This window comes from Sitophilus oryzae, unplaced genomic scaffold (assembly GCF_002938485.1).
Source record: "Sitophilus oryzae breed Bouriz unplaced genomic scaffold, Soryzae_2.0 scaffold_499_pilon_pilon, whole genome shotgun sequence".
NCBI lineage: Eukaryota > Metazoa > Arthropoda > Insecta > Coleoptera > Curculionidae > Sitophilus > Sitophilus oryzae.
The window spans coordinates 2207381-2224230 of record NW_022147083.1 but is presented as its reverse complement, the minus strand read 5'-3'; the positions used below and the strand labels follow the sequence as shown (position 1 = coordinate 2224230).

Sequence of the window (16850 nt, the reverse complement as noted above, 5' to 3'; positions counted from 1 at the left end):
AGGACTTTATTTTCTTAATTACTTATGATTAATTATTATATTAAATCTAATTATTGTAAAATTAAGAGTAAACATTTTTTTCCATCTTTTTTAGCTATTTTCATAATATTGAAAAAATAAGGTTCTAAATATCAAAAAAAGAAATCATAATATTTTTTTTAACACGTGGTACTAATTTGAATTACGTTTTCTTAATTTGATATTTGAAAAATGTTATTTTAACTTTAAGGGTATAAATAACTGAACTAATAATGTATTTTCTGATTAACTTCTGGAATATTATTGAGCTTTGAACTGTTAACTGGAAAATTCCAGTGCATGCAAATTTTTCCGTTTGAACGTTAATATAATGCATCCATATACCTACCGAATGCATTCTACTCAATTTATTTTCGTAAATGCAATTCTTGAATGGACATATTAATTATGAACATATTATGTCTCAGTCCAATCTATAAAAATATATAGGTAAGAGGAGAGCAATTAGAAACTACATACCTATTAATTGTTAGTACGGGGTCTAAAAATAATAAGTTGTTGAAATAAAACATATATTTTTTTATTATAACTGGCTAAATTAGTAATATTGTGAGCTTTATATTTATTAACATACCTTGTGTTTCTAAATATCATGTACATGTATAAACGAATAGTGGTATGAGCATCAACATCCTGTAGATCGATAACAAAGAATAAAATAACCTAAAGAATCGCCTTCCTTCATTAATACATGATATTTAGGAATACCCTGTATACAATATGCCTAATAAGTGTCTAAAATTTAATAACTATAATTTTTCGATTACAGGATCGAAACGAAAAATTATTCTACAGGGTGGCCAAAGAATTCTTGTCAGATATTATGCCTTTAGTTTATACACCAGTTGTTGGTTTAGCCTGCCAAAACTTCGGCTTGGTATTTCGAAGGCCAAGAGGCCTGTTCATAACTATATATGACAAAGGACACGTGTATGAAGTACTTAAAAATTGGTAAGTAATTATTGGTTACAGAGCAATATAACGTAAAAAAAAGTCACTTGGTTGGTCACTTATTACTACTAAAGCAGAGTAGAGTAAGAATTTAAAATTTGTTTCATAAGGTACACAGCGTCCCAGAAAATTAAAAAAATATTATTTTTCTAAAACTATAACACCCTGTATATTATTACATTAATTTTTCATTTTTAAGTGTTTATTATAACAGTTTTAGTTTATACAATTAAAATAAATGTAAATTATATATTACAGATAAATCTTATCATTTTTTAAATATTTACTATTTTGTGAAAATGCAGTCAGAAGAATGTCTAGTCGTATTTAAGTTTTAAAAACCAAATATGCAGTGTTGTTACAAATATACATAGTTTAGATTATCTATAACAAAAATGTACAGGGTGTCCTATTTTAGTTGAAATCATACGGTATCTCCGTTATTAGTAAAGATAGGTAGATGAGGTTTGCACAAACCTGTCCCACTTTTTTGTCAAAAGGAAGATGCTGTAAACAAAATTTTTGTAGCCCTCTTTGTTTCTGAGCTACAGGATCTTTTCGAAAATTTTGCAATTTAGGACAGTTCCCGTATCTCCATTATTGTGAAACTTAAGGATGCTTCAAGCTATACCGTGACGGGTCCGAGCCGTGCGTCGGTGAAGACACGGTCAAACATTATCAAGTGTTCTTTACACATATACATTCATGCCAGGCCGAGCACGATCCGAGCTTCGCCGGAACTCGTCCGTGCCCCGTCACAGAAATGTCGGCGTAAATTTATTTTCCGGATCCGCTCCGTTCCCGCCACGTTGCGGAAAGCATGAATGTACTTTTCCTGGTGCCCCGAATGCAATCTGTAGTCATGATATAAACAAAGTGCACTTTTTATCATGTCTGTAGTAGGTATTAGTGAATCTTACAATACTGCTGTAAGATTCACTAATACCTACTACAGACATGATAAAAAGTGTACTTTGACGACAGGGTATGCGTCAAACTGGACAATGAAAGGATGTAATGAAGAAGATAGGTCCTTCATCTTTCCCTGTGAGCAGGTGTTGTTCTTTATTCATCAACTGCAATTGGAACCAATTCCAAATGCGAGAACTTTGGCATTGTTCCTATTAAATCTTCGTGTGTCTATGGGGCTGTGTTTTCTAATATACTCGGAACCATAGACTTTCGGAACTAATACGAACCCCGTTATCAAATCGGTGTTGCATATACAGAAGGATCGGACGTGGCTCGGTGTCTATTTCACGCAACGTGCCCGGCTCAGACACGGTCCGGTGTACTGTGAATCATCCTTTATCGAGAAGGTGAACTAATTCTTGAAGAACTTTTTACGTAGAATACAGTGGCGTAGTCTGTTTTCTATGAAAAAAATATTTTGGAAATATGAGCTAAAGTTATGTGTTTTCAAATGGAACACCCTGTATATTTATAAATAATACGATCCGTCGTGCTACGAGCTTCTCAAAAATATTATAACACTATATATTTATTTTCATTATTTACTGCAATATTTAAAGGATATAATTTTCTTATTATAGTAGGCCGTGATAGATAACAAAAAAATCAAAATGGTATTTATTACAGTTGGGGGTTGGGGGTTGGAACCTTTGATGTTACACAGCAAAATAAAAACAATAAATTACCACAATACACCAAAACACTTTTACTTTTACACTGGACGCACGTTTCGCTAACAATGTTAGCATCATAGACTTAGAATAAGTTAGCATCATCAGCAGATGATCAGTTTTTGATGGACTGATCGGCTGATGATGCTAACATTGTTAGCGAAACGCGCGTCCAGTGTAAAAGTAAAACTGTTTTGGTGTATTGTGGTAATTTAGTGTTTTTAAAATAGTATTTACTAAAACAGTCATATACGGAAGATGCTCTAAATATCCAAAGCTGCTTATTCAAAGACGTCTTAAAATTCTAAATTCGAAGAATTCTCCACTAATTTAAATGGAACACTTTGAATTTTGTATCATTATCGAACGAGTTTTTGTTTAATCTTTTTGTTTTATTAAACACTTCCTATACCTGAAAATATAAGACAAGATATAACATTCGCTCTTTAAAAAGTAGGCGTTTATAGTGTTATAATACCTGTCTACAAGAAAGTAGAAAAATCTACAAAACCAACACAATTTTTTTTATCAAATTGATATCTATTTTTAATATTCTTAATTTATCTTTATTCCATTACGTGTTCTAGTGGATATTATTAACTATACAAACTAAACTTTTAAAATGTGAAGGAAAATTTAGATTTATATATTATTTATAGGCCCGAAACCGATGTAAGGGTCATCGTAGTGACAGATGGAGAACGTATTTTGGGACTCGGTGATTTAGGAGCATGTGGTATGGGCATTCCTGTTGGAAAACTGTCGTTATATACCGCATTAGCTGGCATTAAGCCACACCAATGTTTACCAATAACTATTGATGTAGGAACCAATAACGAACAATTTTTGAAGGATCCGTTGTATATTGGCTTAAAACAAAATAGAGTAAGAGGTTAGTGTTCTTTAATTTCTGTACATATTAGAATACGGGAATATCTACCATATAAACAGATATAAAGATATTGTGTAATGAAAATATTAGATTAAAACATATTTTATGTTTTATTTTTAATTTTGATTGACAATGATTAAATCTATATTTTTAGAAGTAGCTTTATTGAGAGTATATACTTAATTCAGAAAAATCAGAACAAAATACATATAACCAACAATTACCTAATATAAATTACACAGGCCGACATGATTTTTGTAACACGAGTCAGTTGCAGAATTTCTTCATAAAAATATGCTTCTAATAACAGAAAAAATACTCCTGAAGCTCCTACACGTACCACTTTTCAGTTGCCTAATTACGCCTCTTTTTTGCAGGTAGTCAATTTTATAGATGTCAGGTATTAAGTCTAGGTAGATTCGTTTACATACAGGTAAATTTTATGATGGGATGATTGAAAGGGACGCATTTTGTGCACTATAATATATTGTGAAAAACATAAGAGAGTTCAGTTTTCAGTTGATTTTCGACGTGAGTTGTTCTATGCGTGTAGATAAATAGTACGAAAATGTCAAGTCAAACGCGCCGCAGTTGTAAAGTGTCTCCTGATCGATTTTGTTACATTTGTGGAGAATTTATGGTGCAATCACAAGCCAGACCATTTTCTGAAAATGTGAAGAAAGCCTACTTCAAGTATTTTGGAGTTTTGGTTGGAGATCAAGACAAGCAGTGGGCTCCTCATGTGTGCTGCGTTACTTGTAGCGTGTCGCTTGTGCAGTGGATGAAAGGGAAGAGGAAAAAAATGCCATTTGCGGTTCCAATGGTATGGCGAGAACCAACTAACCATTTTGACGATTGCTATTTTTGCCTGACGAAAACTGAAGGTTTTTCCAAAAAACAAAAGCACAAGATCGAGTATCCCAATTTGCCGTCTGCCATACGACCTGTTCTTCATAATGCAGATCTCCCAGTGCCGATCGCGCCCTTAGACTGGCAAGGTATTGTTTTGGAAGATAAGGAAGATATTGAATCAAACAGCTCTGGAGACCAGTGTACTGATCCTACCTTTACCCCAGAGGGCGGTTCCGACAAGCCACATTTGATTGTTCAAAGCGAGTTGAATGACTTAGTGCGTGACTTGGGGTTATCAAAGCAGCAGTCAGAACTTCTTGGATCCCGGCTTAAGGAATGGAATCTGTTAGCCAATGAAACAAAAATCACCACTTTTAGAAAAAGAAAAGCTCCGTTCTCTGCATTCTACAGTATGGAGGATTCGTTGTGTGCATGTACTGATATCGATGGCTTAATGCAGGAACTTTCTATAGAACATTCTCCCTGTGAGTGGCGCTTATTCATAGATTCGTCGAAATATAGCCTAAAAGCTGTGTTATTGCATAACGGAAATTTAAAACCCTCTATACCAGTTGCCCATTCAGTGACAATGAAGGAAACTTATGAAAATATGCGCATGCTTTTAGATAGAATCAACTACAACAGGTATAAATGGCAGATATGTGGGGACTTGAAAGTTATAGGAATTTTAGTGGGACTTCAGGGAGGATTTACAAAATATTGCTGTTTTCTTTGTTTGTGGGACAGTCGTGCAGTAAATCATCATTATGTACAGAAAATTTGGCCAGAAAGAAGTGAATTTCAACCGGGTTCCCAAAATGTCAAGTATATCCCTCTTGTAGACCCCAAAGACGTCCTCCTGCCTCCTCTTCATATCAAACTTGGCCTCATGAAAAACTTCGTGAAAGCTATGAATAAAGAAGGTGATGGATTTAAATACCTAAGGCAAGTCTTTCCCCAGTTGAGTGATGCCAAATTGAAAGAGGGTATTTTTATTGGACCACAAATCAGGAAATTGTTGGACGACACAAATTTCACAGAACACGCTTACCAGGCAGGAACTCAGAGCATGGACCTCATTTGTTAGTGTAGTGAGGGGATTTTTGGGAAACAATAAGGATGCGAACTACGAACAATTGGTTAATGAGCTTTTAGATGCTTATAAATCGCTTGGTGCCCGAATGTCTTTAAAAATTCACTTTCTCCATTCTCATTTGTCATTTTCCCTGAAAATATGGGTGCTGTCAGTGATGAGCAAGGTGAGAGATTCCATCAAGACATAAGGACAATGGAAATTCGTTATCAAGGACGATGGGATCCAGCCATGATGGGTGATTACTGTTGGTTTTGAAGAGAAGACGCGGTCCCTCATAAAAGGAAAAAGTAAAAGTTTTTGTTTATGTTTTGATCTCGTTTCGATTGTTTTTGTACTTTTTAGGTATAAGTAATGTTTGAGGAGTGTAAACTATAAAATATAATCGGTATATAGGCTTAAGAAGTTCTTAAATCATGTTTTGAATAGCTATCTTAATATATTGAATATTGTAATATTGAATGATGTTTTATTAATGTAACAAAAAAACCTTACGTGTTACGACTTTTTTTTTTGCCACTTTCGTGATTAGATAGGTTCATTCTACCACAATATCCTATTGAGCTTTGTGTTACATCGAAAAAATTTTTTTTTGTCGGCCTGTGTTATTATTAAAAGATGAAATTCAAACAGAATAAACGCTCTGTTTAGTAAGTAGATAGTACATCGACGCAGCTCCTTAATGTTTTACGCAAGTTTTACGTTTTACAGGATATTTTATAAAAATGCCGCAAATATTTAAGGGGTTTATTTATTTAATAGTTTTAATTGCTTTTTTGATCTTCGATTATTCAAGAAAGACGGCTTTATATTTTGAAGCAACAAAGTAATAAAATAGTTCACTTATATTTTTTTTATATAATAAGAGACATACAGATAGTGTTAAAAATAAACAACTAAAAATGGGGGACTATTATTACTTTGACTTCTATTAAAATAAATTGTTGTTTATTGTCGCAGTGACCTATTACGAACATTAAGAACCAAGAATAGAAATTCTTCAAAAAAAATATATTTTTTTCATTTAAATAGGACATAAAAATTAAATCAAATATATTTTTTAATTAAATAATTTCACAAAATCAAAAAGAAAATCGTGCAAAAATTAGTTATTGGTATTTGATTGACATCGCATGATTGAAATGTTCCCGAGGAGTAATAAACAAATTGTGTTGTTTTTATTCAAGATTTAACGCGTATTAGGAATTAGGTACTAAAAATGTAATAGAATATAGACTGTCAAATATCACAGATACGTAATATTCTTTTGTAAATTGTTAATCCACCGGGTGCGTCTCAAAAGTGGCTGAACCCTATAACTTTTTTATTTTTTTAGATAAAGAAACGAGATTTGGTATGTTAGTATATGACATAAATTAGGATTAATTGACGTATTCCATTGTTTTTGGCCACTTCCTGTTTCACCGGAAATGTCTACAACTTTTGATTTTTAAATTACATCCCCGGTATATTTTTACTTTAGTTGATAGAAAATGTATGACACTCTGAATAGAATGGCATATCATATGTCAACTTTAGACATTTTAGCTTAAAAAATGAATCTAGAGTGTTTTTAAAACACTAATGTTTAATCAACGAGCCTGTGAAAAATAGATTTGATCGTCTAATGTTTTTCGTGTCCTTTCCTGGCCGGTTAAAAGGTAAATCGCCTAAATCATATTTTTAATCATACCTCGATTTTTTCAAATTGAACAAGGGAACGAGGGTGGCTTATTAGCATATTTGGAAAAAGCATTTTTTTTCGAATAATTTGATACCACACATTTGGTATTTCGAGTCAAATTTTCGTTACGAACCGCAAGTAATAATTTCGAATAAACCATATGCGAAAATGTCAAAAGTTGACTTATGATATGTCATTCTATTCAGAGTGTTATTTTCTATTAGAGTGCTATTTTAAAACCAAAAATTGTAGTCATTTCCGGTGAAACAGTAGTCATTTCCGGTGAAACATCTCGTTTTTTTACCTGAAAAATAAAAAAAATTATAGGGGTGAGCGACTTTTAAGAAACACAAGAGGTATACAAAAATATTAATATTAAAGCAACTTCACTAATACTCGTTAGAATAGTCTATGTACAGGGTGGGTCAAATTCGACGCTTTTAAGGGAAACACCCTTTCCTATAGGAAATAGAAGAAAACTAATATCGGTGTCTGGAGCTCCATTTTCCAAACCCCACCAAACCAAAAACATTTTCAAAGCACTTTTTTACGTAGAATTTAACGGTTTAAGTATAATTTTTTTTAAATTAATAATTTAAGAGTTATCAACAGAAAAATTGATTTTTTATTTAGGACACCCTGTATATTTTTAATTAAATGGAAAGAACTTAAAATTACCTTTCCAAAAATATAGCACACTTGATATCTTGTTATGGTCCCCTTCAAAATACAGAATTTTTAAAAGTTCACCACTTTTAACTAGTGGGCTTTGGACCCCTTATTGATGATCTGCCCCTAATAGAACTCGAAAACATATTTTTCCAGCAAGACGAGGCACCAGCTGAGGCAGGAAGCTGAATTTATCAGCAAATTTTTGCAACAAATTTCGAGAATAATTGAATAGCAAACCAAGATCTCAGCCGTTGGCCTTCGAAGCCGCCGGTCTTAGTGCTTATGAATTTTTATCTTTGCGGAAGAATAAAAGTTCTTATTTTTAAATTACCCGTATAATCTAGACAAGAAATAGAAGTACTAAGTGGTTATGCAAGGGTATTTTTCACACCCACTGAGTTAATGAATTCCGATATTAGTTTTCGTCTGTATCCTATAGAAAAGGGTGTTTCCCTTTAAAAGCGTCCAATTTGACCCACCCTGTACAAAACACTGTTGAATAAATTTTAATTTTTTTTTGTATTTATAAATCAATAAACGAAATTAACAATTAAACTATAAACTTAACTTTTCGAAACGCTTCTACGAAAAATATTATATCAAATCAATATTTTAGGTCAAGAATATGACGACTTTCTGGACGAATTTATGGAAGCTGTAGTCCAACGTTTCGGGCAAAACTGTCTTATTCAGTTCGAAGACTTTGGTAATGCTAACGCTTTCCGTTTATTAGAAAAATACAGAAATTTGTATTGCACCTTTAACGATGACATCCAGGTAAATTTATAACAAACTCTTTCGCTTTTCAGCAGCTATTTTACATATTCATAACAAACAATTTCATTAATTTTGTAGGGAACTGCTAGTGTCGCAGTGGCAGGTCTTCTGGCATCGCTAAAACTAACAAAGAAAAGACTGAGCGACAACGTAATAGTTTTTCAAGGAGCTGGGGAAGCTAATCTTGGTATTGCTCAGTTATGTACAATGGCAATGGTAGCTGAAGGTAACTTTTTTATATTTTGAAATATAAATAACATGTTTTCATTAAAAAAAAAACAATAACTTGAATACCAATCGATCGATAAACTTATCATTAAATACAATATGATGAAAAAAAAAACGGCTTCAGGATGTCTATGAAATGAAAATCGCTGTCATTTCATATGTAAAATTATATGGGAAATGTCATCGATCGGCATTATTTATAAACCAACTGGACGCCGTTTTTTTTCGATCATATGGCAATTATGGTCATATGAAAGAACGTGCCACACAGTATATCCATATCACTAAGTAATTGAATTTATTATTTAAATCTCTCTCTTTCTTCGTATAGAGTGTTTTTTAACCGGCTGGTTTATTTAATCGTAATCATTTTATTGTTACGTTTTTCGTCGTTTCCGTGTGGATAAAAAGTCTAATTTATTTAAACACAATTTCTTTTACACTAAGTAACAAAACAATAACGATAAAACACTTAAAGAACTATTTACAAACTTATTTACTGCTATTTATTTAAAAAGGGATTTATTTTAATTTATTTAAAAAGGCGCGAACACGACTACCGATTGTTTCTGTCTTTGCACAGGCCTCGGTTTATACAGGGTGGCGCACCTCATTCGCCTCGGTTGATTATACGCAAACGGAAAGATGTAGAAACAAAATATTTTATGGGTATATGTGGGGAGACAATGTGCACAGTTTAAAATTATTTAGAAATATACAGGGTATTTCAGAACTAAGATCCATACCAAAGTTATATTTTTTCTTATGGAACACCCGGTATTTTATTTCATTTTTGGATTCTTGGGCCCAAAGAAAAGTATTTATTATAAGGGTTAAATGTGTCTAAAATCTTTGGTTTTTGAGATATTTAAATTTGCATGCTAGAATATAATATCAAAGCAAACCTTTGAAGGAGGGTAAAAGGACAATAACTCACAATCTTTAAGTTGTTTAATTTAAAAAATTTTACTCCTTAAAAAAGCAAGGGGGGGCGGCATGTTTCGGGAATTTAAAATATTCCCATCTTCAGGCCCAAAGACAAAAGTCACTTAGGAAGTACAACCACTCAGAATCAATAAAACCAATTAGAGAACGTTTAGTACAATATAATAGATTATTAACACCCTGTACATTACTTTTCAGAATTAATTCTTATGCTGAGTTTAAAGGTAGATAAATAAACTTTATTGAAAAATGGTATTGCTTCCTTAAATTTATACAGGGCTATCAAAAGTTGCTGATCTATTTTAAGGATATATCATAGTTTAAGGAAAAGAGTAGTTGCACTCTCGCAAATATTTTCTGCCAGTTTTTGCAAGCTGTCGAATATCGGTAGGTTGCAAAGCGTTTCAGTTGAAGTCCGTCGAGCTGCGAGGTTCGAGCGTTGCGTTCCAGCACAGAGACGGATTGATAAAAAATGAGTGCATTATTGTGTTTATATATAGCAGCCCTTTTATCCTATTTTTGGATTAAAAACTTGTCCGCTACTGTCCGGTTGGAATGTCCCTCTAAACTGCTTCCATTCTTGCAGAGGAATAGTGTGTGTTTGTTGAAAATAGTCTATATATGTATATATATATATATATATATATACATATATATATATATATATATATATATATATATATATATATATATATATATATATATATATATATATATATATATATATATATATATATATATATATATATATAAAAAAGATAATTCAATCAGTTTTTTAGACACCATAATCTATAATACCCAGGGAACTCTGAAAACTATGTGGTACACTAAAAAAACATGGTCCTCCAGATATCTGAACTATAATTCAAACCACCCAAAAAAACAAAAAAAATCAGTTATCATAGGTCTCGCTGATAGAGCGATATCATTATCTGACCCGGAATACAGGGAAAATGCAATAAAAAAAGCAAAAGATGCACTAATTTTAAATAATTACCCCACTCAGCTTATAAACAAAACATTTAAACAAAGAATTCACAAATATTATAATTCTGATACAAAAAATAAACAAAAAATTCTTACCAATACCATATATAGAAGGCTTATCCCATCAACTAAAAGGTCTATTTAAAACAGATAATATTGAAGTGTGTCACAAAGGCTTTAATTTATTATCGGAATGTTACACAAAATTAAAATCAAATACTTCTAAAAACAATAAGAGCAACATAGTGTACCAAATTCCTTGTAATAATTGTGACGCTGTATATATAGGTCAGACAGGCCAATATCTGGAAAATCGTCTAAAGGGTCATAAATATGACAAAAAAAACATTACAGCACTTGTTACTCACGAAAAAAATAATAATCACACCTTTGATTACAATAAAACAAGAATTTTAAACACCGAAATTAATTTGAAAAAACGAGAATTCCTTGAAATGATTCAGATACAAAAAAACAAAAATGCAATTAACGAAAAAAAAGATGTCGATAAGCTAAGTAGAATATACACACCAATCTTGTAAATAGAAACGCTTCAGTACAGAAAATACATTGAGCCGGCCATCACAATTTATTAAGATTTTAAACTGTATATTTTAATTATTGTGTCATGTGGGTGATATTGTATGAGTATAATTTTAAGTTAAATGTTATGTGTTATCACCTGTTATTTTATGCACCCATGTTTTAATACAAGTTTGACGAAGGAAATGTACGTTTTGTGGTAAGTTTTATTTATATTTTTTTTTACACAGTTATAGTTTGATAATATCGTATTGTAGGCTTTGAAAAAGGTTAAAACTGGACCGAAACGTTAGTTATATAATAAACACTTCCTAAACTCTGAAAAAGTTTAATATTGACCAAAAGCCAAGAACCCTATAAATAAAAAACATATTAGATTGGTCAAAGAAAAGTTAATTAAAAAAAAAAAATATATATATATATATATATATATATATATATATATATATATATATATATATATATATATATATATATATATATATATATATATATATAAATAAATAATAATATATATATAAAATGAACAAAATTCTTACAGCTTTAGTGTATATTAATAAATAATATTTTCTTGCCTTTAGCTGTGTATTTTTTCTAATTTCGAAAAATCGAAAGTAATGAAAAAATTAAAAAAAATAAAAATAAAAAGTAAGAAGATGATTGTTTTGCTTGTCGTAAAGGGGGGAACCAAGCTCCACTCCCACAACCGGTTTCTGGGCCTACCCTTCATCAGGTGGGCTGTCCAGGGGCTGGTTCTCACCGATACGGCAAGCAAAACTTCTTCTATATCAACAGACGATGTCGTAAAGTGTCGGTGAGATATTAGTGCATCTCCCGTCAAAAGATGGTAAAGAGCGTTTTCGGCCCGCTCAAATATATGAAATGAACAAAATTCTTACAGCTTTAGTGTATATTAATAAATAATATTTTCTTGCCTTTAGCTGTGTATTTTTTCTAATTTCGAAAAATCGAAAGTAGAGAAAAAATTAAAAAAAATAAAAAGTAAGAAGAAAATTGTTTTGCTTGTCGTAAAGGGGGGAACCAAGCTCCGCTCCCACAACCGGTTTCTTGCTTACCCTTCATCAGGTGGGCTGTCCAGGGGCTGGTTCTCACCGATACGGCAAGCAAAACTTCTTCTATATCAACAGACGATGTCGTAAAGTGTCGGTGAGATATTAGTGCATCTCCCGTCAAAAGATGGTAAAGAGCGTTTTTCGGCCCGCTCAAATATATGAAATGAACAAAATTCTTACAGCTTTAGTGTATATTAATAAATAATATTTTCTTGCCTTTAGCTGTGTATTTTTTCTAATTTCGCAAAATCGAAAGTAGAGAAAAAATTAAAAAAAATAAAAAGTAAAAAGAAAATTGTTTTGCTTGTCGTAAAGGGGGGAACCAAGCTCCACTCCCACAACCGGTTTCTGGGCCTACCCTTCATCAGGTGGGCTGTCCCAGGGGCTGGCTCTCACCGATACGGCAAGCAAAACTTCTTCTAATCAACAGACGATGTCGTAAACTGTCGGTGAGATATTAATGCATCTCCCGTCAAAAGATGGCAAAGAGCGTTTTTCGGCCCGCTTAAATATATGAAATGAACAAAATTCTTACAGCTTTAGTGTATATTAATAAATAATATTTTCTTGCCTTTAGCTGTGTATTTTTTCTAATTTCGAAAAATCGAAAGTAGAGAAAAAATTTAAAAAAAATAAAAAGTAAAAAGAAAATTGTTTTGCTTGTCGTAAAGGGGGGAACCAAGCTCCACTCCCACAACCGGTTTCTGGGCCTACCCTTCATCAGGTGGGCTGTCCAGGGGCTGGTTCTCACCGATACGGCAAGCAAAACTTCTTCTATATCAACAGACGATGTCGTAAACTGTCGGTGAGATATTAATGCATCTCCCGTCAAAAGATGGTAAAGAGCGTTTTTCGGCCCGCTCAAATATATGAAATGAACAAAATTCTTACAGCTTTAGTGTATATTAATAAATAATATTTTCTTGCCTTTAGCTGTGTATTTTTTCTAATTTCGAAAAATCGAAAGTAGAGAAAAAATTTAAAAAAATAAAAAGTAAGAAGAAAATTGTTTTGCTTGTCGTAAAGGGGGGAACCAAGCTCCACTCCCACAACCGGTTTCTGGGCCTACCCTTCATCAGGTGGGCTGTCCAGGGGCTGGTTCTCACCGATACTGCAAGCAAAACTTCTTCTATATCAACAGACGATGTCGTAAAGTGTCGGTGAGATATTAGTGCATCTCCCGTCAAAAGATGGTAAAGAGCGTTTTTCGGCCCGCTCAAATATATGAAATGAACAAAATTCTTACAGCTTTAGTGTATATTAATAAATAATATTTTCTTGCCTTTAGCTGTGTATTTTTCTAATTTCGAAAAATCGAAAGTAGAGAAAAATTTAAAAAAAATAAAAAGTAGAAGAGAAAATTGTTTTGCTTGTCGTAAAGGGGGGAACCAAGCTCCACTCCCACAACCGGTTTCTGGGCCTACCCTTCATCAGGTGGGCTGTCCAGGGGCTGGTTCTCACCGATACGGCAAGCAAAACTTCTTCTATCAACAGACGATGTCGTAAAGTGTCGGTGAGATATTGGTGCATCTCCCGTCAAAGATGGTAAAGAGCGTTTTCGGCCCGCTCAAATATATGAAATGAACAAAATTCTTACAGCTTTAGTGTATATTAATAAATAATATTTTCTTGCCTTTAGCTGTGTATTTTTTCTAATTTCGAAAAAATCGAAAGTAGAGAAAAATTTAAAAATAAAAAGTAAGAAGAAAATTGTTTTGCTTGTCGTAGGGGAACCAAGCTCCACTCCCACAACCGGTTTCTGGGCCTACCCTTCATCAGGTGGGCTGTCCAGGGCTGGTTCTCACCGATACTGCAAGCAAAACTTCTTCTATATCAACAGACGATGTCGTAAAGTGTCGGTGAGATATTAGTGCATCTCCCGTCAAAAGATGGTAAAGAGCGTTTTTCGGCCCGCTCAAATATATGAAATGAACAAAAATCTTACAGCTTTAGTGTATATTAATAAATAATATTTTCTTGCCTTTAGCTGTGTATTTTTTCTAATTTCGAAAAATCGAAAGTAGAGAAAAAATTAAAAAATAAAAGTAAGAAGAAAATTGTTTTGCTTGTCGTAAAGGGGGAACCAAGCTCCACTCCCACAACCGGTTTCTGGGCCTACCCTTCATCAGGTGGGCTGTCCAGGGGCTGGTTCTCACCGATACTGCAAGCAAAACTTCTTCTATATCAACAGACGATGTCGTAAAGTGTCGGTGAGATATTAGTGCATCTCCCGTCAAAAGATGGTAAAGAGCGTTTTTCGGCCCGCTCAAATATATGAAATGAACAAAATTCTTACAGCTTTAGTGTATATTAATAAATAATATTTTCTTGCCTTGAGCTGTGTATTTTTTCTAATTTCGAAAAATCGAAAGTAGAGAAAAAATTAAAAAAAATAAAAATAAAAAGTAAGAAGATGATTGTTTTGCTTGTCGTAAAGGGGGGAACCAAGCTCCACTCCCACAACCGGTTTCTGGGCTTACCCTTCATCAGGTGGGCTGTCCAGGGGCTGGTTCTCACCGATACGGCAAGCAAAACTTCTTCTATATCAACAGACGATGTCGTAAAGTGTCGGTGAGATATTAGTGCATCTCCCGTCAAAAGATGGTAAAGAGCGTTTTTCGGCCCGCTCAAATATATGAAATGAACAAAATTCTTACAGCTTTAGTGTATATTAATAAATAATATTTTCTTGCCTTTAGCTGTGTATTTTTTCTAATTTCGAAAAATCGAAAGTAGAGAAAAATTAAAAAAATAAAAGTAAGAAGAAAATTGTTTTGCTTGTCGTAAAGGGGGAACCAAGCTCCACTCCCACAACCGGTTTCTGGGCCTACCCTTCATCAGGTGGGCTGTCCAGGGGCTGGTTCTCACCGATACGGCAAGCAAAACTTCTTCTATATCAGCAGACGATGTCGTAAAGTGTCGGTGAGATATTAGTGCATCTCCCGTCAAAAGATGGTAAAGAGCGTTTTTCGGCCCGCTCAAATATATGAAATGAACAAAAATCTTACAGCTTTAGTGTATATTAATAAATAATATTTTCTTGCCTTTAGCTGTGTATTTTTTCTAATTTCGAAAAATCGAAAGTAGAGAAAAAATTAAAAAAAATAAAAAGAAGAAAATTGTTTTGCTTGTCGTAAAGGGGGGAACCAAGCTCCACTCCCACAACCGGTTTCTGGGCCTACCCTTCATCAGGTGGGCTGTCCAGGGGCTGGTTCTCACCGATACGGCAAGCAAAACTTCTTCTATATCAACAGACGATGTCGTAAAGTGTCGGTGAGATATTAGTGCATCTCCCGTTTTTTCTCTACTTTCGATTTTTCGAAACACCTTAAATATACAGCTTAAAAACACCTTAAATATACAGGGTGGCCCATTAGTGCGAGGAAGTCCAATATCGTCGTCGTTGTCCAAGATGTGAAAAAAGTTTTATTCATATGTTTCAAGGTTTATAAAGGGGCGTAAAGTTATATTCACTCTAGTTTTTTACTACCTTTCGTATATAATGTTTTTAACCAAAGTTTTAATAAATAAGAAATAGAATGGCCACACCGCAGTGTGCTTTAAATAAAGACGGTGTACTATATCCAGAATTTTATGCCGAATCCAGTTATGTACAGAAAATAAAACTTGTTTTAAATCAAAAAAAAGTTGTAGAAAATCTCTGAAATAGATAATAATATAAAAATATGTCATTATATATTTTTTCCGCATTTCTTCCAATCAGAAGATTTTCAGATACAGAAGAATTTTTACCTACGCGAAATGTGAAAATATTCTGTTTTCAAGCAAGTTTTTACTCATGATGATCAATTTTTTTATTTTATTTTATTGTGAACTCATATTTTCCTAAATACATATCTGTGAAACTATGGCGAGTGCCACGACTATACTTTGCCTAGTTAATAGACCACGACTATACCGCTACGTCAGTGGTCACGGGAGGCACAAGGTCATATAAAGTGGCAGAAAAAGAACAAAGGATTTGACAAGGAGTAAAACTACTAGTTTCCTTATACTATGGATATATTTTATACAAAAACTTCGTTATTTCAAATGCAACACCCTGTATTTTTTAAAATAAGTCGAAGCAGATTCAAATACTCTTTCAAACTATATTAGGGTTTCCTATACCTATCTAGCGGAGATTTTGAATAAAAAGCGATTTTTAAATAAAATTGCAATCAAGATGGCTGGTGTCGCCATGGCAATTTTCTAGTGACAGTTAGTAACTATTTTCAAAGTCGACATTAGTTTATAGACATTATTATTTATAATTTATAACAGTTTACTTTAACTTACCTACAATAGTTTAATAAGTAAGTATTCATTATTTTACTTAGAAAAATAAAGCAGTATCTGCTGGCGGAACAAATAGATGTGTTCTAGTGATTTTATTTTGTCAGGAAAAATGCTTCTTGGCCTCAAGGGCTTATGGTCAAAGATTCCCAAATAGAAATCTTCCTGATAAGCG

At 33.1% G+C, this 16850-nt stretch overlaps 1 protein-coding gene across 9 annotated transcripts in view; it reads left to right on the top strand.

The window, feature by feature from the left end:
- Positions 1-16850, top strand: part of LOC115886866 (NADP-dependent malic enzyme-like) — a 73080-nt gene that overhangs the window by 51564 nt on the left and 4666 nt on the right. For all 9 annotated transcript variants that reach the window (XM_030906189.1, XM_030906182.1, XM_030906186.1 and 6 more), the window contains 4 exons: positions 809-990; positions 3293-3525; positions 8443-8603; positions 8682-8829. In XM_030906189.1, the coding sequence (XP_030762049.1) occupies positions 809-990; positions 3293-3525; positions 8443-8603; positions 8682-8829 (724 nt within the window). The remainder of the gene's footprint in view (positions 1-808; positions 991-3292; positions 3526-8442; positions 8604-8681; positions 8830-16850) is intronic.